This window comes from Sinohyriopsis cumingii, chromosome 7, assembly GCF_028554795.1.
Source record: "Sinohyriopsis cumingii isolate HCF-2022 chromosome 7, ASM2855479v2, whole genome shotgun sequence".
NCBI lineage: Eukaryota > Metazoa > Mollusca > Bivalvia > Unionida > Unionidae > Sinohyriopsis > Sinohyriopsis cumingii.
Window position 1 is genome coordinate 105,952,127 of NC_142967.1, and position 25,846 is coordinate 105,977,972.

The 25,846-nt window shown below is 39.1% G+C and overlaps 1 protein-coding gene across 1 annotated transcript in view; it reads right to left on the reverse strand.

The window, feature by feature from the left end:
- Positions 1 to 25,846, reverse strand: part of LOC149795883 (uncharacterized) — a 71,512-nt gene that overhangs the window by 40,465 nt on the left and 5,201 nt on the right. The window contains exon 3 of the mRNA XM_089963878.1: positions 17,679 to 17,744. Within this exon, the coding sequence (XP_089820004.1) occupies positions 17,679 to 17,697 (19 nt within the window). The 5' untranslated portion in view covers positions 17,698 to 17,744. The remainder of the gene's footprint in view (positions 1 to 17,678; positions 17,745 to 25,846) is intronic.

Consider the following 25,846-nt stretch of genomic DNA (forward strand, 5'->3'; position numbering starts at 1 on the left):
TTTATATGGACTGAGTAATGGTAGAGTTCCCTGGAACTGACTAATGGTAGAGTTCCCTCGAATATGAATGGATTTATATGGACTGAGTAATGGTAGAGTTCCCTGGAACTGACTAATGGTAGAGTTCCCTCGAAAATGAATGGATTTGTATGGACTAACTAATGGTAGAGTTCCCTGGAACTGACTAATGGTAGAGTTCCCTGGAATATGAATGGATTTGTATGGACTGAGTAATGGTAGAGTTCCCTGGAACTGACTAATGGTAGGGTTCCCTGGAATATGAATGGATATGTATGGACTAACTAATGGTAGAGTTCCCTGGAACTGACTAATGGTAGGGTTCCCTGGAATATGAATGGATATGTATGGACTAAGTAATGGTAGAATTCCCTGGAACTGACTAATGGTAGGGTTCCCTGGAATATGAATGGATATGTATGGACTGAGCAATGGTAGAGTTCCCTGGAACTGACTAATGGTAGGGTTCCCTGGAATATGAATGGATTTGTATGGACTAACTAATGGTAGAGTTCACTGGAACTGACTAATGGTATAGTTCCCAGGAATATGAATGGATATGTATGGACTGAGTAATGGTAGAGTTCCCTGGAACTGACTAATGGTAGGGTTCCCTGGAATATGAATGGATTTGTATGGACTAACTAATGGTAGAGTTCCCTGGAACTGACTAATGGTAGGGCTCCCTGGAATATGAATGGATTTATATGGACTAACTAATGGTAGAGTTCCCTGGAACTGACTAATGGTAGGGTTCCCTGGAATATGAATGGATTTGTATGGACTAACTAATGGTCGAGTTCCCTGGAACTGACTAATGGTAGGGTTCCCTGGAATATGAATGGATTTGTATGGACTAACTAATGGTAGAGTTCCCTGGAACTGACTAATGGTAGGGTTCCCTGGAATATGAATGGATTTGTATGGACTAACTAATGGTAGAGTTCCCTGGAACTGACTAATGGTAGGGTTCCCTGGAATATGAATGGATTTATATGGACTAACTAATGGTAGAGTTCCCTGGAACTGACTAATGGTAGGGTTCCCTGGAATATGAATGGATTTGTATGGACTAACTAATGGTAGAGTTCCCTGGAACTGACTAATGGTAGGGTTCCCAGGAATATGAATGGATATGTCTGGACTAACTAATGGTAGAGTTCCCTGGAACTGACTAATGGAATAGTTCCCTGGAATATGAATGGATTTGTATGGACTAACTAATGGTAGAGTTCCCTGGAACTGACTAATGGTATAGTTCCCTGGAATATGAATGGATTTGTATGGACTAACTAATGGTAGAGTTCCCTGGAACTGACTAATGGTAGGGTTCCCTGGAATATGAATGGATTTGTATGGACTAACTAATGGTAGAGTTCCCTGGAACTGACTAATGGTAGGGTTCCCTGGAATATGAATGGATATGTATGGACTGAGTAATGGTAGAGTTCCCTGGAACTGACTAATGGTAGGGTTCCCTGGAATATGAATGGATATGTCTGGACTAACTAATGGTAGAGTTCCCTGGAACTGACTAACGGTATAGTTCCCTGGAATATGAATGGATTTATATGGACTGAGTAATGGTAGAGTTCCCTGGAACTGACTAATGGTAGAGTCCCCAGGAACTGACTAATGGTATAGTTCCCTGGAATATGAATGGATTTGTATGGACTAACTAATGGTAGAGTTCCCTGGAACTGACTAATGGTAGGGTTCCCTGGAATATGAATGGATATGTATGGACTAACTAATGGTAGAGTTCCCTGGAACTGACTAATGGTATAGTTCCCTGGAATATGAATGGATTTGTATGGACTAACTAATGGTAGAGTTCCCTGGAACTGACTAATGGTAGGGTTCCCTGGAATATGAATGGATTTGTATGGACTAACTAATGGTAGAGTTCCCTGGAACTGACTAATGGTAGGGTTCCCTGGAATATGAATGGATATGTATGGACTGAGTAATGGTAGAGTTCCCTGGAACTGACTAATGGTAGGGTTCCCTGGAATATGAATGGATATGTCTGGACTAACTAATGGTAGAGTTCCCTGGAACTGACTAACGGTATAGTTCCCTGGAATATGAATGGATTTATATGGACTGAGTAATGGTAGAGTTCCCTGGAACTGACTAATGGTAGAGTCCCCAGGAACTGACTAATGGTATAGTTCCCTGGAATATGAATGGATTTGTATGGACTAACTAATGGTAGAGTTCCCTGGAACTGACTAATGGTAGGGTTCCCTGGAAAATGAATGCATATGTATGGACTAACTAATGGTAGAGTTCCCTGGAATATGAATGGATATGTCTGGACTAACTAATGGTAGAGTTCCCTGGAACTGACTAACGGTATAGTTCCTTGGAATATGAATCGATTTATATGGACTGAGTAATGGTAGAGTTCCCTGGAACTGACTAATGGTAGAGTTCCCTCGAATATGAATGGATTTATCTGGACTGAGTAATGGTAGAGTTCCCTGGAACTGACTAATGGTAGAGTTCCCTCGAATATGAATGGATTTGTATGGACTAACTAATGGTAGAGTTCCCTGGAACTGACTAATGGTAGAGTTCCCTGGAATATGAATGGATTTGTATGGACTGAGTAATGGTAGAGTTCCCTGGAACTGACTAATGGTAGGGTTCCCTGGAATATGAATGGATATGTATGGACTAACTAATGGTAGAGTTCCCTGGAACTGACTAATGGTAGGGTTCCCTGGAATATGAATGGATATGTATGGACTAAGTAATGGTAGAATTCCCTGGAACTGACTAATGGTAGGGTTCCCTGGAATATGAATGGATATGTATGGACTGAGCAATGGTAGAGTTCCCTGGAACTGACTAATGGTAGGGTTCCCTGGAATATGAATGGATTTGTATGGACTAACTAATGGTAGAGTTCCCTGGAACTGACTAATGGTATAGTTCCCAGGAATATGAATGGATTTGTATGGACTAACTAATGGTAGAGTTCCCTGGAACTGACTAATGGTAGGGTTCCCTGGAATATGAATGGATTTGTATGGACTAACTAATGGTAGAGTTCCCTGGAACTGACTAATGGTAGGGCTCCCTGGAATATGAATGGATTTATATGGACTAACTAATGGTAGAGTTCCCTGGAACTGACTAATGGTAGGGTTCCCTGGAATATGAATGGATTTGTATGGACTAACTAATGGTAGAGTTCCCTGGAACTGACTAATGGTAGGGTTCCCTGGAATATGAATGGATTTGTATGGACTAACTAATGGTAGAGTTCCCTGGAACTGACTAATGGTAGGGTTCCCTGGAATATGAATGGATTTATATGGACTAACTAATGGTAGAGTTCCCTGGAACTGACTAATGGTAGGGTTCCCTGGAATATGAATGGATTTGTATGGACTAACTAATGGTAGAGTTCCCTGGAACTGACTAATGGTAGGGTTCCCAGGAATATGAATGGATATGTCTGGACTAACTAATGGTAGAGTTCCCTGGAACTGACTAATGGTATAGTTCCCTGGAATATGAATGGATTTGTATGGACTAACTAATGGTAGGGTTCCCTGGAACTGACTAATGGTATAGTTCCCTGGAATATGAATGGATTTGTATGGACTAACTAATGGTAGAGTTCCCTGGAACTGACTAATGGTAGGGTTCCCTGGAATATGAATGGATTTGTATGGACTAACTAATGGTAGAGTTCCCTGGAACTGACTAATGGTAGGGTTCCCTGGAATATGAATGGATATGTATGGACTAACTAATGGTAGAGTTCCCTGGAACTGACTAATGGTAGGGTTCCCTGGAATATGAATGGATTTATATGGACTGAGTAATGGTAGAGTCCCCAGGAACTGACTAATGGTTGGGTCCCCTGGAATATGAATGGATATGTATGGACTAACTAATGGTAGAGTTCCCTGGAACTGACTAATGGTAGGGTTCCCTGGAATATGAATGGATTTATATGGACTGAGTAATGGTAGAGTCCCCAGGAGCTGACTAATGGTAGGGTTCCCTGGAATATGAATGGATATGTATGGACTAACTAATGGTAGAGTTCCCTGGAACTGACTAATGGTATAGTTCCCTGGAATATGAATGGATTTATATGGACTGAGTAATGGTAGAGTCCCCAGGAACTGACTAATGGTATAGTTCCCTGGAATATGAATGGATTTGAATGGACTAACTAATGGTAGAGTTCCCTGGAACTGACTAATGGAATAGTTCCCTGGAATATGAATGGATTTGTATGGACTAACTAATGGTAGAGTTCCCTGGAACTGACTAATGGTAGGGTTCCCTGGAATATGAATGGATTTGTATGGACTAACTAATGGTAGAGTTCCCTGGAACTGACTAATGGTAGGGTTCCCTGGAATATGAATGGATATGTATGGACTGAGTAATGGTAGAGTTCCCTGGAACTGACTAATGGTAGGGTTCCCTGGAATATGAATGGATATGTCTGGACTAACTAATGGTAGAGTTCCCTGGAACTGACTAATGGTATAGTTCCCTGGAATATGAATGGATTTGTATGGACTAACTAATGGTAGAGTTCCCTGGAACTGACTAATGGTATAGTTCCCTTGAATATGAATGGATTTGTATGGACTAACTAATGGTAGAGTTCCCTGGAACTGACTAATGGTAGGGTTCCCTGGAATATGAATGGATTTGTATGGACTAACTAATGGTAGAGTTCCCTGGAACTGACTAATGGTAGGGTTCCCTGGAATATGAATGGATATGTATGGACTGAGTAATGGTAGAGTTCCCTGGAACTGACTAATGGTAGGGTTCCCTGGAATATGAATGGATATGCCTGGACTAACTAATGGTAGAGTTCCCTGGAACTGACTAACGGTATAGTTCCCTGGAATATGAATGGATTTATATGGACTGAGTAATGGTAGAGTTCCCTGGAACTGACTAATGGTAGAGTCCCCAGGAACTGACTAATGGTATAGTTCCCTGGAATATGAATGGATTTGTATGGACTAACTAATGGTAGAGTTCCCTGGAACTGACTAATGGTAGGGTTCCCTGGAATATGAATGGATATGTATGGACTAACTAATGGTAGAGTTCCCTGGAATATGAATGGATATGTCTGGACTAACTAATGGTAGAGTTCCCTGGAACTGACTAACGGTATAGTTCCCTGGAATATGAATGGATTTATATGGACTGAGTAATGGTAGAGTTCCCTGGAACTGACTAATGGTAGAGTTCCCTCGAATATGAATGGATTTATATGGACTGAGTAATGGTAGAGTTCCCTGGAACTGACTAATGGTAGAGTTCCCTCGAAAATGAATGGATTTGTATGGACTAACTAATGGTAGAGTTCCCTGGAACTGACTAATGGTAGAGTTCCCTGGAATATGAATGGATTTGTATGGACTGAGTAATGGTAGAGTTCCCTGGAACTGACTAATGGTAGGGTTCCCTGGAATATGAATGGATATGTATGGACTAACTAATGGTAGAGTTCCCTGGAACTGACTAATGGTAGGGTTCCCTGGAATATGAATGGATATGTATGGACTAAGTAATGGTAGAATTCCCTGGAACTGACTAATGGTAGGGTTCCCTGGAATATGAATGGATATGTATGGACTGAGCAATGGTAGAGTTCCCTGGAACTGACTAATGGTAGGGTTCCCTGGAATATGAATGGATTTGTATGGACTAACTAATGGTAGAGTTCCCTGGAACTGACTAATGGTATAGTTCCCAGGAATATGAATGGATATGTATGGACTGAGTAATGGTAGAGTTCCCTGGAACTGACTAATGGTAGGGTTCCCTGGAATATGAATGGATTTGTATGGACTAACTAATGGTAGAGTTCCCTGGAACTGACTAATGGTAGGGCTCCCTGGAATATGAATGGATTTATATGGACTAACTAATGGTAGAGTTCCCTGGAACTGACTAATGGTAGGGTTCCCTGGAATATGAATGGATTTGTATGGACTAACTAATGGTCGAGTTCCCTGGAACTGACTAATGGTAGGGTTCCCTGGAATATGAATGGATTTGTATGGACTAACTAATGGTAGAGTTCCCTGGAACTGACTAATGGTAGGGTTCCCTGGAATATGAATGGATTTGTATGGACTAACTAATGGTAGAGTTCCCTGGAACTGACTAATGGTAGGGTTCCCTGGAATATGAATGGATTTATATGGACTAACTAATGGTAGAGTTCCCTGGAACTGACTAATGGTAGGGTTCCCTGGAATATGAATGGATTTGTATGGACTAACTAATGGTAGAGTTCCCTGGAACTGACTAATGGTAGGGTTCCCAGGAATATGAATGGATATGTCTGGACTAACTAATGGTAGAGTTCCCTGGAACTGACTAATGGTATAGTTCCCTGGAATATGAATGGATTTGTATGGACTAACTAATGGTAGAGTTCCCTGGAACTGACTAATGGTATAGTTCCCTGGAATATGAATGGATTTGTATGGACTAACTAATGGTAGAGTTCCCTGGAACTGACTAATGGTAGGGTTCCCTGGAATATGAATGGATTTGTATGGACTAACTAATGGTAGAGTTCCCTGGAACTGACTAATGGTAGGGTTCCCTGGAATATGAATGGATATGTATGGACTGAGTAATGGTAGAGTTCCCTGGAACTGACTAATGGTAGGGTTCCCTGGAATATGAATGGATATGTCTGGACTAACTAATGGTAGAGTTCCCTGGAACTGACTAACGGTATAGTTCCCTGGAATATGAATGGATTTATATGGACTGAGTAATGGTAGAGTTCCCTGGAACTGACTAATGGTAGAGTCCCCAGGAACTGACTAATGGTATAGTTCCCTGGAATATGAATGGATTTGTATGGACTAACTAATGGTAGAGTTCCCTGGAACTGACTAATGGTAGGGTTCCCTGGAATATGAATGGATATGTATGGACTAACTAATGGTAGAGTTCCCTGGAACTGACTAATGGTAGGGTTCCCTGGAATATGAATGGATATGTCTGGACTAACTAATGGTAGAGTTCCCTGGAACTGACTAACGGTATAGTTCCCTGGAATATGAATGGATTTATATGGACTGAGTAATGGTAGAGTTCCCTGGAACTGACTAATGGTAGAGTTCCCTGGAATATGAATGGATTTGTATGGACTAACTAATGGTAGAGTTCCCTGGAACTGACTAATGGTAGGGTTCCCTGGAATATGAATGGATATGTCTGGACTAACTAATGGTAGAGTTCCCTGGAACTGACTAACGGTATAGTTCCCTGGAATATGAATGGATTTATATGGACTGAGTAATGGTACAGTTCCCTGGAACTGACTAATGGTAGAGTCCCCAGGAACTGACTAATGGTATAGTTCCCTGGAATATGAATGGATTTGTATGGACTAACTAATGGTAGAGTTCCCTGCAACTGACTAATGGTAGGGTTCCCTGGAATATGAATGGATATGTATGGACTAACTAATGGTAGAGTTCCCTGGAACTGACTAATGGTAGGGTTCCCTGGAATATGAATGGATATGTATGGACTGAGTAATGGTAGAGTTCCCTGGAACTGACTAATGGTAGGGCTCCCTGGAATATGAATGGATTTATATGGACTAACTAATGGTAGAGTTCCCTGGAACTGACTAATGGTAGGGTTCCCTGGAATATGAATGGATTTGTATGGACTAACTAATGGTCGAGTTCCCTGGAACTGACTAATGGTAGGGTTCCCTGGAATATGAATGGATTTGTATGGACTAACTAATGGTAGAGTTCCCTGGAACTGACTAATGGTAGGGTTCCCTGGAATATGAATGGATTTGTATGGACTAACTAATGGTAGAGTTCCCTGGAACTGACTAATGGTAGGGTTCCCTGGAATATGAATGGATTTATATGGACTAACTAATGGTAGAGTTCCCTGGAACTGACTAATGGTAGGGTTCCCTGGAATATGAATGGATTTGTATGGACTAACTAATGGTAGAGTTCCCTGGAACTGACTAATGGTAGGGTTCCCAGGAATATGAATGGATATGTCTGGACTAACTGATGGTAGAGTTCCCTGGAACTGACTAATGGTATAGTTCCCTGGAATATGAATGGATTTGTATGGACTAACTAATGGTAGAGTTCCCTGGAACTGACTAATGGTAGGGTTCCCTGGAATATGAATGGATATGTATGGACTGAGTAATGGTAGAGTTCCCTGGAACTGACTAATGGTAGGGTTCCCTGGAATATGAATGGATATGTCTGGACTAACTAATGGTAGAGTTCCCTGGAACTGACTAATGGTATAGTTCCCTGGAATATGAATGGATTTGTATGGACTAACTAATGGTAGAGTTCCCTGGAACTGACTAATGGTATAGTTCCCTGGAATATGAATGGATTTGTATGGACTAACTAATGGTAGAGTTCCCTGGAACTGACTAATGGTAGGGTTCCCTGGAATATGAATGGATTTGTATGGACTAACTAATGGTAGAGTTCCCTGGAACTGACTAATGGTAGGGTTCCCTGGAATATGAATGGATATGTATGGACTGAGTAATGGTAGAGTTCCCTGGAACTGACTAATGGTAGGGTTCCCTGGAATATGAATGGATATGCCTGGACTAACTAATGGTAGAGTTCCCTGGAACTGACTAACGGTATAGTTCCCTGGAATATGAATGGATTTATATGGACTGAGTAATGGTAGAGTTCCCTGGAACTGACTAATGGTAGAGTCCCCAGGAACTGACTAATGGTATAGTTCCCTGGAATATGAATGGATTTGTATGGACTAACTAATGGTAGAGTTCCCTGCAACTGACTAATGGTAGGGTTCCCTGGAATATGAATGGATATGTATGGACTAACTAATGGTAGAGTTCCCTGGAACTGACTAATGGTAGGGTTCCCTGGAATATGAATGGATATGTATGGACTGAGTAATGGTAGAGTTCCCTGGAACTGACTAATGGTAGGGCTCCCTGGAATATGAATGGATTTATATGGACTAACTAATGGTAGAGTTCCCTGGAACTGACTAATGGTAGGGTTCCCTGGAATATGAATGGATTTGTATGGACTAACTAATGGTCGAGTTCCCTGGAACTGACTAATGGTAGGGTTCCCTGGAATATGAATGGATTTGTATGGACTAACTAATGGTAGAGTTCCCTGGAACTGACTAATGGTAGGGTTCCCTGGAATATGAATGGATTTGTATGGACTAACTAATGGTAGAGTTCCCTGGAACTGACTAATGGTAGGGTTCCCTGGAATATGAATGGATTTATATGGACTAACTAATGGTAGAGTTCCCTGGAACTGACTAATGGTAGGGTTCCCTGGAATATGAATGGATTTGTATGGACTAACTAATGGTAGAGTTCCCTGGAACTGACTAATGGTAGGGTTCCCAGGAATATGAATGGATATGTCTGGACTAACTGATGGTAGAGTTCCCTGGAACTGACTAATGGTATAGTTCCCTGGAATATGAATGGATTTGTATGGACTAACTAATGGTAGAGTTCCCTGGAACTGACTAATGGTAGGGTTCCCTGGAATATGAATGGATATGTATGGACTGAGTAATGGTAGAGTTCCCTGGAACTGACTAATGGTAGGGTTCCCTGGAATATGAATGGATATGTCTGGACTAACTAATGGTAGAGTTCCCTGGAACTGACTAATGGTATAGTTCCCTGGAATATGAATGGATTTGTATGGACTAACTAATGGTAGAGTTCCCTGGAACTGACTAATGGTATAGTTCCCTGGAATATGAATGGATTTGTATGGACTAACTAATGGTAGAGTTCCCTGGAACTGACTAATGGTAGGGTTCCCTGGAATATGAATGGATTTGTATGGACTAACTAATGGTAGAGTTCCCTGGAACTGACTAATGGTAGGGTTCCCTGGAATATGAATGGATATGTATGGACTGAGTAATGGTAGAGTTCCCTGGAACTGACTAATGGTAGGGTTCCCTGGAATATGAATGGATATGCCTGGACTAACTAATGGTAGAGTTCCCTGGAACTGACTAACGGTATAGTTCCCTGGAATATGAATGGATTTATATGGACTGAGTAATGGTAGAGTTCCCTGGAACTGACTAATGGTAGAGTCCCCAGGAACTGACTAATGGTATAGTTCCCTGGAATATGAATGGATTTGTATGGACTAACTAATGGTAGAGTTCCCTGGAACTGACTAATGGTAGGGTTCCCTGGAATATGAATGGATATGTATGGACTAACTAATGGTAGAGTTCCCTGGAATATGAATGGATATGTCTGGACTAACTAATGGTAGAGTTCCCTGGAACTGACTAACGGTATAGTTCCCTGGAATATGAATGGATTTATATGGACTGAGTAATGGTAGAGTTCCCTGGAACTGACTAATGGTAGAGTTCCCTCGAATATGAATGGATTTATATGGACTGAGTAATGGTAGAGTTCCCTGGAACTGACTAATGGTAGAGTTCCCTCGAAAATGAATGGATTTGTATGGACTAACTAATGGTAGAGTTCCCTGGAACTGACTAATGGTAGAGTTCCCTGGAATATGAATGGATTTGTATGGACTGAGTAATGGTAGAGTTCCCTGGAACTGACTAATGGTAGGGTTCCCTGGAATATGAATGGATATGTATGGACTAACTAATGGTAGAGTTCCCTGGAACTGACTAATGGTAGGGTTCCCTGGAATATGAATGGATATGTATGGACTAAGTAATGGTAGAATTCCCTGGAACTGACTAATGGTAGGGTTCCCTGGAATATGAATGGATATGTATGGACTGAGCAATGGTAGAGTTCCCTGGAACTGACTAATGGTAGGGTTCCCTGGAATATGAATGGATTTGTATGGACTAACTAATGGTAGAGTTCCCTGGAACTGACTAATGGTATAGTTCCCAGGAATATGAATGGATATGTATGGACTGAGTAATGGTAGAGTTCCCTGGAACTGACTAATGGTAGGGTTCCCTGGAATATGAATGGATTTGTATGGACTAACTAATGGTAGAGTTCCCTTGAACTGACTAATGGTAGGGCTCCCTGGAATATGAATGGATTTATATGGACTAACTAATGGTAGAGTTCCCTGGAACTGACTAATGGTAGGGTTCCCTGGAATATGAATGGATTTGTATGGACTAACTAATGGTCGAGTTCCCTGGAACTGACTAATGGTAGGGTTCCCTGGAATATGAATGGATTTGTATGGACTAACTAATGGTAGAGTTCCCTGGAACTGACTAATGGTAGGGTTCCCTGGAATATGAATGGATTTGTATGGACTAACTAATGGTAGAGTTCCCTGGAACTGACTAATGGTAGGGTTCCCTGGAATATGAATGGATTTATATGGACTAACTAATGGTAGAGTTCCCTGGAACTGACTAATGGTAGGGTTCCCTGGAATATGAATGGATTTGTATGGACTAACTAATGGTAGAGTTCCCTGGAACTGACTAATGGTAGGGTTCCCAGGAATATGAATGGATATGTCTGGACTAACTAATGGTAGAGTTCCCTGGAACTGACTAATGGTATAGTTCCCTGGAATATGAATGGATTTGTATGGACTAACTAATGGTAGAGTTCCCTGGAACTGACTAATGGTATAGTTCCCTGGAATATGAATGGATTTGTATGGACTAACTAATGGTAGAGTTCCCTGGAACTGACTAATGGTAGGGTTCCCTGGAATATGAATGGATTTGTATGGACTAACTAATGGTAGAGTTCCCTGGAACTGACTAATGGTAGGGTTCCCTGGAATATGAATGGATATGTATGGACTGAGTAATGGTAGAGTTCCCTGGAACTGACTAATGGTAGGGTTCCCTGGAATATGAATGGATATGTCTGGACTAACTAATGGTAGAGTTCCCTGGAACTGACTAACGGTATAGTTCCCTGGAATATGAATGGATTTATATGGACTGAGTAATGGTAGAGTTCCCTGGAACTGACTAATGGTAGAGTCCCCAGGAACTGACTAATGGTATAGTTCCCTGGAATATGAATGGATTTGTATGGACTAACTAATGGTAGAGTTCCCTGGAACTGACTAATGGTAGGGTTCCCTGGAATATGAATGGATATGTATGGACTAACTAATGGTAGAGTTCCCTGGAACTGACTAATGGTAGGGTTCCCTGGAATATGAATGGATATGTCTGGACTAACTAATGGTAGAGTTCCCTGGAACTGACTAACGGTATAGTTCCCTGGAATATGAATGGATTTATATGGACTGAGTAATGGTAGAGTTCCCTGGAACTGACTAATGGTAGAGTTCCCTGGAATATGAATGGATTTGTATGGACTAACTAATGGTAGAGTTCCCTGGAACTGACTAATGGTAGGGTTCCCTGGAATATGAATGGATATGTCTGGACTAACTAATGGTAGAGTTCCCTGGAACTGACTAACGGTATAGTTCCCTGGAATATGAATGGATTTATATGGACTGAGTAATGGTACAGTTCCCTGGAACTGACTAATGGTAGAGTCCCCAGGAACTGACTAATGGTATAGTTCCCTGGAATATGAATGGATTTGTATGGACTAACTAATGGTAGAGTTCCCTGCAACTGACTAATGGTAGGGTTCCCTGGAATATGAATGGATATGTATGGACTAACTAATGGCAGAGTTCCCTGGAACTGACTAATGGTAGGGTTCCCTGGAATATGAATGGATATGTATGGACTGAGTAATGGTAGAGTTCCCTGGAACTGACTAATGGTAGGGCTCCCTGGAATATGAATGGATTTATATGGACTAACTAATGGTAGAGTTCCCTGGAACTGACTAATGGTAGTGTTCCCTGGAATATGAATGGATTTGTATGGACTAACTAATGGTCGAGTTCCCTGGAACTGACTAATGGTAGGGTTCCCTGGAATATGAATGGATTTGTATGGACTAACTAATGGTAGAGTTCCCTGGAACTGACTAATGGTAGGGTTCCCTGGAATATGAATGGATTTGTATGGACTAACTAATGGTAGAGTTCCCTGGAACTGACTAATGGTAGGGTTCCCTGGAATATGAATGGATTTATATGGACTAACTAATGGTAGAGTTCCCTGGAACTGACTAATGGTAGGGTTCCCTGGAATATGAATGGATTTGTATGGACTAACTAATGGTAGAGTTCCCTGGAACTGACTAATGGTAGGGTTCCCAGGAATATGAATGGATATGTCTGGACTAACTGATGGTAGAGTTCCCTGGAACTGACTAATGGTATAGTTCCCTGGAATATGAATGGATTTGTATGGACTAACTAATGGTAGAGTTCCCTGGAACTGACTAATGGTATAGTTCCCTGGAATACGAATGGATTTGTATGGACTAACTAATGGTAGAGTTCCCTGGAACTGACTAATGGTAGGGTTCCCTGGAATATGAATGGATTTGTATGGACTAACTAATGGTAGAGTTCCCTGGAACTGACTAATGGTAGGGTTCCCTGGAATATGAATGGATATGTCTGGACTAACTAATGGTAGAGTTCCCTGGAACTGACTAACGGTATAGTTCCCTGGAATATGAATGGATTTATATGGACTGAGTAATGGTAGAGTTCCCTGGAACTGACTAATGGTAGAGTCCCCAGGAACTGACTAATGGTATAGTTCCCTGGAATATGAATGGATTTGTATGGACTAACTAATGGTAGAGTTCCCTGGAACTGACTAATGGTAGGGTTCCCTGGAATATGAATGGATATGTATGGACTAACTAATGGTAGAGTTCCCTGGAACTGACTAATGGTAGGGTTCCCTGGAATATGAATGGATATGTCTGGACTAACTAATGGTAGAGTTCCCTGGAACTGACTAACGGTATAGTTCCCTGGAATATGAATGGATTTATATGGACTGAGTAATGGTAGAGTTCCCTGGAACTGACTAATGGTAGAGTTCCCTGGAATATGAATGGATTTGTATGGACTAACTAATGGTAGAGTTCCCTGGAACTGACTAATGGTAGAGTTCCCTGGAATATGAATGGATTTGTATGGACTGAGTAATGGTAGAGTTCCCTGGAACTGACTAATGGTAGGGTTCCCTGGAATATGAATGGATATGTATGGACTAACTAATGGTAGAGTTCCCTGGAACTGACTAATGGTAGGGTTCCCTGGAATATGAATGGATATGTATGGACTAAGTAATGGTAGAATTCCCTGGAACTGACTAATGGTAGGGTTCCCTGGAATATGAATGGATATGTATGGACTGAGTAATGGTAGAGTTCCCTGGAACTGACTAATGGTAGGGTTCCCTGGAATATGAATGGATTTGTATGGACTAACTAATGGTAGAGTTCCCTGGAACTGACTAATGGTATAGTTCCCAGGAATATGAATGGATATGTATGGACTGAGTAATGGTAGAGTTCCCTGGAACTGACTAATGGTAGGGTTCCCTGGAATATGAATGGATTTGTATGGACTAACTAATGGTAGAGTTCCCTGGAACTGACTAATGGTAGGGCTCCCTGGAATATGAATGGATTTATATGGACTAACTAATGGTAGAGTTCCCTGGAACTGACTAATGGTAGGGTTCCCTGGAATATGAATGGATTTGTATGGACTAACTAATGGTCGAGTTCCCTGGAACTGACTAATGGTAGGGTTCCCTGGAATATGAATGGATTTGTATGGACTAACTAATGGTAGAGTTCCCTGGAACTGACTAATGGTAGGGTTCCCTGGAATATGAATGGATTTGTATGGACTAACTAATGGTAGAGTTCCCTGGAACTGACTAATGGTAGGGTTCCCTGGAATATGAATGGATTTATATGGACTAACTAATGGTAGATTTCCCTGGAACTGACTAATGGTAGGGTTCCCTGGAATATGAATGGATTTGTATGGACTAACTAATGGTAGAGTTCCCTGGAACTGACTAATGGTAGGGTTCCCTGGAATATGAATGGATTTGTATGGACTAACTAATGGTAGAGTTCCCTGGAACTGACTAATGGTAGGGTTCCCTGGAATATGAATGGATTTGTATGGACTAACTAATGGTAGAGTTCCCTGGAACTGACTAATGGTAGGGTTCCCTGGAATATGAATGGATTTATATGGACTAACTAATGGTAGAGTTCCCTGGAACTGACTAATGGTAGGGTTCCCTGGAATATGAATGGATTTGTATGGTAGAGTTCCCTGGAACTGACTAATGGTAGGGTTCCCTGGAATATGAATGGATTTGTATGGACTAACTAATGGTCGAGTTCCCTGGAACTGACTAATGGTAGGGTTCCCTGGAATATGAATGGATTTGTATGGACTAACTAATGGTAGAGTTCCCTGCAACTGACTAATGGTAGGGTTCCCTGGAATATGAATGGATTTGTATGGACTAACTAATGGTAGAGTTCCCTGGAACTGACTAATGGTAGGGTTCCCTGGAATATGAATGGATTTATATGGACTAACTAATGGTAGATTTCCCTGGAACTGACTAATGGTAGGGTTCCCTGGAATATGAATGGATTTGTATGGACTAACTAATGGTAGAGTTCCCTGGAACTGACTAATGGTAGGGTTCCCTGGAATATGAATGGACTTGTATGGACTAACTAATGGTAGAGTTCCCTGGAAGTGACTAATGGTAGGGTTCCCTGGAATATGAATGGATTTGTATGGACTAACTAATGGTAGAGTTCCCTGGAACTGACTAATGGTAGGGTTCCCTGGAATATGAATGGATTTATATGGACTAACTAATGGTAGAGTTCCCTGGAACTGACTAATGGTAGGGTTCCCTGGAATATGAATGGATTTGTATGGTAGAGTTCCCTGGAACTGACTAATGGTAGGGTTCCCTGGAATATGAATGGATTTGTATGGACTAACTAATGGTAGAGTTCCCTGGAACTGACTAATGGTATAGTTCCCTGGAATATGAATGGATTTGTATGGACTAACTAATGGTAGAGTTCCCTGGAACTGACTAATGGTATAGTTCCCTGGAATATGAATGGATTTATATGGACTAACTAATGGTAGAGTTCCCTGGAACTGACTAATGGTAGGGTTCCCTGGAATATGAATGGATTTGTATGGACTAACTAATGGTAGAGTTCCCTGGAACTGACTAATGGTCGGGTTCCCTGGAATATGAATGGATTTGTATGAACTGAGTAATGGTAGAGTTCCCTGGAACTGACTAATGGTATAGTTCCCTGGAATATGAATGGATATGTATGGACTAACTAATGGTAGAGTTCCCTGGAACTGACTAATGGTAGAGTTCCCTGGAACTGACTAATGGTATAGTTCCCTGGAATATGAATGGATTTGTATGGACTAACTAATGGTAGAGTTCCCTGGAACTGACTAATGGTAGGGCTCCCTGGAATATGAATGGATTTGTATGGACTAACTAATGGTAGAGTTCCCTGGAAATGACTAATGGTAGGGCTCCCTGGAATATGAATGGATTTGTATGGACTAACTAATGGTAGAGTTCCCTGGAACTGACTAATGGTAGAGTTCCCTGGAACTGACTAATGGTAGGGTTCCCTGGAATATGAATGGTTTTGTGTGGACTAACTAATGGTAGAGTTCCCTGGAACTGACTAATGGTATAGTTCCCTGGAATATGAATGGATTTGTATGGACTAACTAATGGTAGAGTTCCCTGGAACTGACTAATGGTAGGGTTCCCTGGAATATCAATGGATTTGTATGGACTGAGTAATGGTAGAGTTCCCTGGAACTGACTAATGGTATAGTTCCCTGGAATATGAATGGATATGTATGGACTAACTAATGGTAGAGTTCCCTGAAACTGACTAATGGCAGGGTTCCCTGGAATATGAATGGATTTGTATGCACTGACTAATGGTAGAGTTCCCTGGAACTAACTAATGGTAGGGTTCCCTTGAATAAGAATACATGTCAGGTTCAGTTGTTCATCTGTAACTATATAAATGTAGTGTTTCGTGGTTGGTCTAATCAAAGTGATATATCTCCTATCTCCCTGCTAAAATTTATTTTGATAGCCAGATTTATTTTTTGATTCGGATAAATAGAAAAAAAAGCATATAACAAATGGTTTTAAAAAAAAAAAAAAACTAATGTGAAGACTAGTAGTCTTGTACAATTTTAATTCTAGACTGCATCCAGTTTTGGTATTTTGACACTGACTCCAAGGCAGAATCATTTGGGGCTGAGGAATTTGCTGTTATAATCAAATCTGCTACTCCCTTTTTTCATGAATAGTTAGTACAAAGCCATAGTTTTTATTCATATAGTGATTATTTTATTTATTCTTACCTGACTTTTAAAAAATGACATGTTTTTTTTAGAATTCCCTCATTACCTGCAAAATCAACTTCGGTTAAGCATGCAACTTTAAACATGGTAGATGTTACACTGTAATATCTGCAGAAACCTTGAGGCAGTTTCACACATACTGCAATAGACAATTAACTCAAAGATGAAGTAGATATCCATGAAAAAGTTGCATTTGAAACAATTATTAATCAAGTATGTGTATCACGTTCTTATCAAGAAATCCCTCGATCTAATATTGGTATTATATTGTCTATCAATTAGTAAGTCTTATATGAAGACATCAGATCTTACCTCTCCCACCTTCTGCCATAGTAGGGTCTTTAGTTCAAATCTCCATATTTTAGTTCCAACATGAATCTGTAAAATGAACATGGTGTTAAACATTACACATGGAATAATGCCTATAAACTACATACATGTTAGGAATGTTTAAAGTGATCAGACTGTCATGTCATGAAGTAATTTGCCACATTTATTTATAATGTGATATTATTGTCTGATAATAAACCCTTCTACCCCAGTATAAATTTGTTGACAAATTTATTGGGCTGGACTAGGGTGTTACCATGGGAGAAATACTGTGTTCAATCATAAATTTAAGTGTTAATTCAAATTCCATACACCTCATTCACCTAGCTTTTATACAAGTCAATGATAATTTATCAATTTAGATGAAGTATAATGCACAGACAAGTCATTACAGCCATTGATTCAGAAGGAGTACCAGTAACATTATCAAGATAACACCTCTGGTGGCCATATTGGATTTCTGACTGGCACCATTTTCATTTCGGACCAACCAGACTTTAGAATCAATGTGTGTGTAAAGTTTCATATTAATCCTATTTTAGCAGCATTAATGATAAATTGAACAACAAGCTATACCATAAGCTCTTCTTGTCTGAGATTCTGATATTGTGATATGCTGACTAAAGAGCCAGACTTGCACACATGAACCAAACAAGAGTCCAAAATGGAACTGATGTTCTACTGGTGGAAAAGAAATTTCTAAGAATTCAAGACCATTTCATCTTTTTAGCTGCTGAGAGTTGAAACCATCTCTGATATTATACCGCATTATGGGGGCACTGACCAGTTATTATGTACTTTTGAGATGGGGGCCCCAACTGGCCAAGCGGTCTAAAGCGCTCTCCGTTATGGTTCACTGCCATCTCACCTCTGTCTGTGTGGGTTTGAGTCTCGAATTCAGCCAATGTGGGTATATGAGAAAGCTTGCCAGTAGCTGCTCGTGGGTCAGTGGTTCTTTCTGGGGTTTTCCCGGGTTCTTCCTCCACCATTAATACTGGCCACCATGTATAGCCTATCGTGTGCTGAAAAATGGCATTAAACCCTACAACAACAACTTTTGAGAGAGTGACATATGTAAGGTGAAGTTGTTTGCATTTAAAACATGCACATTGGAGAGAATGTTGGCATACCTCAAGCTACATTAACGTAATGTGGATGATATTTCTTTGGATATTGTACTTTTGGAAATTTTACATGATCTAAGCAAACTGCTAACTAAAATAACTGCTCCCTTGTGCTAAAAAATCAGTCTGAATTAGTCTAAAGTACACTATCTACAGCAGCTATTAAAATAGGGAAAATGAATTTTGCCAGACTAGAAAATACCAGCTTTTGAAAGTGCAATGAATGAATTACCAAATACATAAAATGTAAAAAACGTTATCAGCTCTTTTTTATACAATGTACCTCTGACATCCAGGAAGTGAAAATGACCAAGTGAAGCTAGCACTTTTGTAAAAGGTGCACATCTAGAGTAAGGCCAAGCTGTACACTCTATAACCCATATTACACCCATCAATCATACACCAAAATAAAGGCAATTAAAGGTTCTTGGAATAACACCTACTATGTACAAGGTATTTTTTAAATAGCCAGTATAACCAGTGTGGAAAGCCAGGGAAATTCTTTTTCTTTCAAATTCTAACCCTATGCAAAATATGAAACTGTAGAGCCACCTATACAATTTTCAAATTAACTAATATAGTGGTCATATTTGATGTAAGATAGGCACCAATTTTATTTAGGACAAACTAAACACCATTAGAAGATATTTTTGGTGATGACCCCATGCTAATATGAGTCTATCCATTCAACTGAATGACAAGAAGATTTCAATATGTTCATTGTGGTGGTCATACCACCTCTGTGGGAGTATAATTTTTATTTAGGACCTACAAGATATCCTAAGAAGACAACAGGTAAAAAAATCTTATGTTCATTCTAGTGGAGGAGCAATAAGAACCTTTTCATGATGGTCACTTTGGTGGCATAATGGATGTCAGCTGTGTATAATTTTCATTCAAGACAAACAAGACACCATTAGAATTCTTTTGGTGAAAACCCTTGTCAATATGACTGTCCATTTAGGAGGATTATCTACAAGATTTTAAAGGTGGCATAATGGCCATATTTGAGGTAAGGCTGACACCATTTGCATCTAAAACCAACTAGATTATCACAAACTACCTTTGATGAAAACACCATTTCAATATGACTAAGTTTTTGGAGGAGTATCAATAATAATATTTCCAAGATGACTAGCAAGGTGTCCATACTAGATGCAAGATCAGCATCACTTTCATTCTGGACCACCAACTAGACTTCACAAGACATCTTCTGATGAAAAGCCAAGGTCAGCATGACTTTCCATATGGGCAAAGTAGCAATAGCAAGATTTTCAAAATGGTTGCTGTGATGGCCATACTGGATCTCAAATCAGCATAATCTTCATTTACGATCATCTGGGGACCATAAAAAATCTTCCAGTGAAAATCCCATGTTGATATGATTTTCTGTTCAGGAAAAGCAGCAATAACATTCTGAAGATGGCTGCAGTGATGACCAAAATATGACCAAAATATGGCTGTCAGATCAACACCATTTTTATTTTTGACAAACTAGGTATCTGAAGAAGTCTTGTGGTGATAACCCAATGTTGATATGACCATCCATTTAGGTAGAGTAACAATTACAAGATTTTCAAGAAGACCAATGTGGTAACCATACTTGATGTCTAGACAGCACTATTCTCATATGGGACCAACTAGACATCACAAGAAGTCTTCTGGTGAAAACTCCATGCCAATATTACTTTATGTTTAGGAAAGTAGCAATAACCACATTTTCAAGCTGACAACAGTAGCAGATGTATTAGATTCCAGATTGACAACAGTTTTGCTTAGGACCAACTAGACATGTGAAAATGGTGCGTGTAGAAATCAAGTTTGACTGCCACATATAAAATGCTTTTGTTGCTCCTCTGAAAAGGATGGTCATATCAAAGTGGAGGTTAATTACTAAAGGTAACTTATGATTCATAAGTTACCTTTAGTAATTAACCTCCACTTTGATATGACCATCCTTTTCAGAGGAGCAACAAAAGCATTTTATATGTGGCAGTCAAACTTGATCTCTACACGCACCATTTTCACAGAGAAAGTCCACCTAGACATCATATGATGAAACCTGATGTCAATACGACTTTCCATCAGGAGGAAAAACAATACATGTAACAATATTTTCAAGATGGCTGCCATATTGATCATATTTGATCTCGGATCAACACCAACTAAAATCAACACCAACTAAACATCATATTAAGTCTTCTACTGAAAACCCTATGATGATATGACTGTCAAATTGGAACAACTAGATTGTCACTGTGGTGGCCATACTGGATGACTGAGCAGCACCATTTTTATTTAGGACCAACAAAACCTTTATTTTTCTTATCTCAGTCTGGTTGTCTCAGTTGTGGTGTCCACACAATAGGAACTACTTTCAAAAAGAATAAACCCTTGTTGTATTCTGCTGTGCCTGATGCAGTTAAGTTGTTATAAACTCAAACACAAAAACAACAGATATATAACAAAAATAAATTCACCTATATAGCAGCTAAAATCTCTCCAACTCTGATAACACGCTATACAAATCATTCTGAAGAGACAAACCCACACATGTACACCGAGTCAATCTATTTGGTATTATACAGGAAACTATAATTCATTCCACACAGCATGATGAATTTTATCCCATTTATAACTCTGTACATTTTTAAGTCAGTGTCATTAAATGTAGCTAAAAGTACCCAATTGGTTTTAAATACTTATGTGAAAAAATTAGGTACTTTTAGCTACATTTAATGAAGCTGACCAAAAAATTATAGCGCTACAGATAGTATACAATTTGCAATGTTGTGTGGAATGAACTAAAACAGAAAACACTGTTCCAAACACACCGACTATGCACATCACTGGCAACAAAAAATCCAAACTGTCTCAAGAGTTATCACAAAGATGGCAACAACTAGAATGTGTTATGTCAGTCCTGCATTCTTCAAACTTTGTCAAATACCACCAACTAGCCCCAGTGGAATCAAACACTGTAAACAAATGAAAATTCCTACACTTACCAATCAGAGTGCTTAATTCGTCAGTCCACTTGCTATTCCACAAGATTTCCATGTAGCATATCACTGCACTAGTAATAACAACACTTGCCATATTTCCACAAAAGAAAATATTAATTTTCACGAATATCATGACTTAGAAATCTTTCCAACCACTACACAGTTAGCACTGTACCCAGTATTGTACTGTATTGTACATTTGCCAACCATATAACTGTTTCCAAATTAGAGATGATGAATGTTACAAGTTATCCATATAAAAAATATTAAATACCTTTTATTTTCATATGACATAAATTGATTAAATGTGAAAATACAGTAATAATATCAAATGGCTTTATGTTTCTATTTTGTCATGCATAGAACTTTTTTACTAAGGGATGACAGTTCGCCCCACTGCCCTCATTAAACATATTCATATTAATGCACAGTATTTTGAAAAAAAATAGCACCTGGCTTGATATGCTCATTGTACAATATTTCCAATACATAACAATTATAACTTTTTCTTGATTTTTTTTCTTTTCTATGAGCAACATATATGGCAAGATTCTACTTAGACAATTATTCAGATTTTCGTAAAAGAGTACCAACTAAACAGAAAAAGTGCAGAGTTATTTTAATTTAAATACAAAAAAATTTGTGAGAAAAATAATCTAAGTTGGTGTTTGTACCAAGACAAGGAAATCGCAGTCATGGAGTCACATTATTTGTCTCCCCACCTGACATGGCCTCATGGGGAGACAGTATATAAGCCACAGCAAGTGATTGTTGTTGTTGTTTTGGGGGTTTAATACCATTTCTCACAGCAAGATAGACTATATATGGCAGTCAGTATAATTGGTGGGGAAAACCCCATTAAGAATCACCAACCGATGGAAAGCAACTGCCAGCTTTTGTCATGTACCCACATTGGAGGTGCTTGAAATTCTAACCCACAAGGACGGAGCTGATGAAACTTAATTTGTAATCCAAGAATTGAAACCCTTAGGAACTGAAATCTTTAGTGTACTACAAATAATGAACAGAAAGTTTAATTCCTTAAAACAGTGTCACATTCTATTATTATTATTATTATTATTATTGCTATCCCGTTTTCAATTAGCAACAGTAGTATTGGAAGTAACAGTAGCAGTAGTAAATGCAGGTAAAACATTAAAATCTGGCAACAAAATTCCTTTTATTTGCAGTTCAAAATTAAAACCTGCATATAACTTAAAAGCACCCAGGAAAATCACCATAGCTATTGTTTACAATGTAATTTTCAGTAACTCATCCCACAGTTTAGAATAATTTCAAAGAGAGAAATGTTTGGAACAGAAAATATGGGGAATTTAAATGACATGGATAAAGTAACAAGGTAAATTTTACTCATGAAAAATATTCTCATACTGGCATTAAATGTTTGCATGTTCACAATTATGATGAAAAATCTCACATAGTACAGAATATTATACCTGTGGTCAACCTGTATGAAAAGTAATTGTAGCTGACTTATTATTAACACCATTATCATCAGCTACAAATACATATTATAAAAAGTAAATTCTCCAAACCTGGGATGAGATTTCTATAACAGAATATTCCCCATGTGGTGAGTTTTCTGTATGGAATTTTCAATAATGAGTGAAAATTTGATAAATAGAAGACACTCTTGTTAACTACATGTATCACCTCTGTCTCACAGGGGCTTGTATTGTTGCTTACAATTTACCTGTCATACATGTACTATACAATAACTGCAAGGGAGGACACTTCTCTCCTTTCTCGTGCAACCTATTTAAGATTAAACACAGCATTTGAAGCTACAGTTTGCGTAGCATAATAAATTTGGTACTTATGTTAACCTCAGACATTCGACTTTGTCAAAATTTGGCTTACTGTCATACCTTTAAGGAATGCCAGACCATTTTCCCATGCTACTGCTCAACATGGTCATGATTGTGCCAGCTTAATATGCATGAACAAATGGAATACTGCTGAATGGAATACTGTCTCTCAATCATAGCCAGCTGAAACTAAGTTATAAATGCAGGACATCATTTTCTTTTAACCAATGAGAGGACAGTATTCCATTCAGCAGGGTTTTACTTGCATATTAAGCAGGCGAGGTCAGGGCCATGTGGAGTAGTAGTATGGGAAGATAGTCTGGCATTCCTTAAACGTATGATATTAAGTCAAACTTTGGATGGGGTTCTTCCTCCACCATTTATACTGGCTGCCATGTATAACCTATCTTGTGCTGAAAAATGGCATTAAACCCTACAACATCAATAACAACAACAACAACTACATGTACATGCCTGGGTTATGTAAGAAAAAAATTAACCAAAGTGAATTCAACAATCATATGTAGCTCAGCTCCACAAAGCTCTTAGAAGTCTCAAGAAGCCATTGTAAAAATTAATCATATAAAAAAAATAAGTTTATACTACATGTAAAGTGATCCTGACAACAAAATGTCAGCCCCTTTTCCAATTAAAGGGTTGGTTTTTTTGCAGTTTGCTCTATTTGCCTTTAAACATTTAATCTGTTTAAAATGTAATATTCTGGCCTTTCATTGGCACAATAAATGTGCAAGTAATGTGCTAACATACCATTAAGCCACAAACTTACCCACCTACCAACTTGCCTACCTACTGTGAAAGGGGCACAACAGGCATAAACTAATATACAAGTTTTTTCTGTGACGTCAAAGTAAAGGTACTACAATAAGCCCATATAAATCTAAGATTATTGTTTCTGTATCATTTTTTTAAACTCATGTAGTATACCAGTAGATTACAGGCCACTGCTAATCACAATTGTGATGTATTTTTGAGATTGGATTGATAACATGAGGAAGTTTACTTCAAAAGAAGAAACCTGCAGAAATAATAATGTAGCATTACTTCAATATATATTTAGTTTGGAAACATAACTAATTCAGAGAAAGATGAAAATATTAATCAAAACAATTGTAAATAATGGGATAAGAGGAAAAGTACACACTGGTACCTTTCTCTAGTGCACCAAATAATCAGACATGAAAATTATCCTGAGACCGAATTCAGTAGACTCAGAAAAGTCTAATGCCATCATATATATATATATATATATATATATATATATATATATATACATGGGGGGGGATCCCATGTGATGGCCATTACATCCACATGGATGAACTAGGTATCACAAGTCTTATGGTGAAATTACATACTCTATATCACTTTCCCTTCTGATGGAATAGCATTAACAACATTTTCACGATGGATTCCATGGTGGTCATACTAGTTGTCAGGTCAGCATCCAGTTTATTTAGGTGCAAGGAGACATCATGAATTGTCTTGTAGTCAGACCTCTATGCTGACCAGTGGCAATACTAGGTGTCTGAAAACAATATATTCATCTATGGCCAAACCAGACAACGTAAGAAGTCTATTTGTGAAACTTGCATGTCAATATAACCATCCATTCAGGAGTAGTAATAACAAGATTTTCAAGATGGACGCTGTGGTGGCCACAATGGATGTCCTTGTGAAACCATTATCATTTAGGACCATCCAATTATCAAGTCTTCTGGTCAAAACCCCACATCATTATGACTTTCCAATAAGAGTAGCAATAACAAGATAGCTGTCATGGCAGCCATACTGGATACCAGATGAGCACCATTTTCATTTAGGACCAAATATATGGCAGTTAGGAGAAGAAGCAATAACAAACTTGTGTTGTAGGACATGTCAATATTGGATGACTGATGATGAACAACAGGCCATCCCATAATCAATGACCAACAGAGCTAACATAATAATACAGAGGTATTATATTGCTCTCTCATCAGTGGAAGAATATAAAAAAAATATTACAAAATAGAGGATGAATGGATGAAATCAGTGCCTACATATGAAATTTTCCTAATGCATCCTTCTACCGCCTTATTTATGAAGTGAACCACTCCATGTTCCTCTGACAGAAATCAAGACATGTAGACATAATAGTAAAGTTAACAAATATACATCAGACCGAGTGGTAAGTG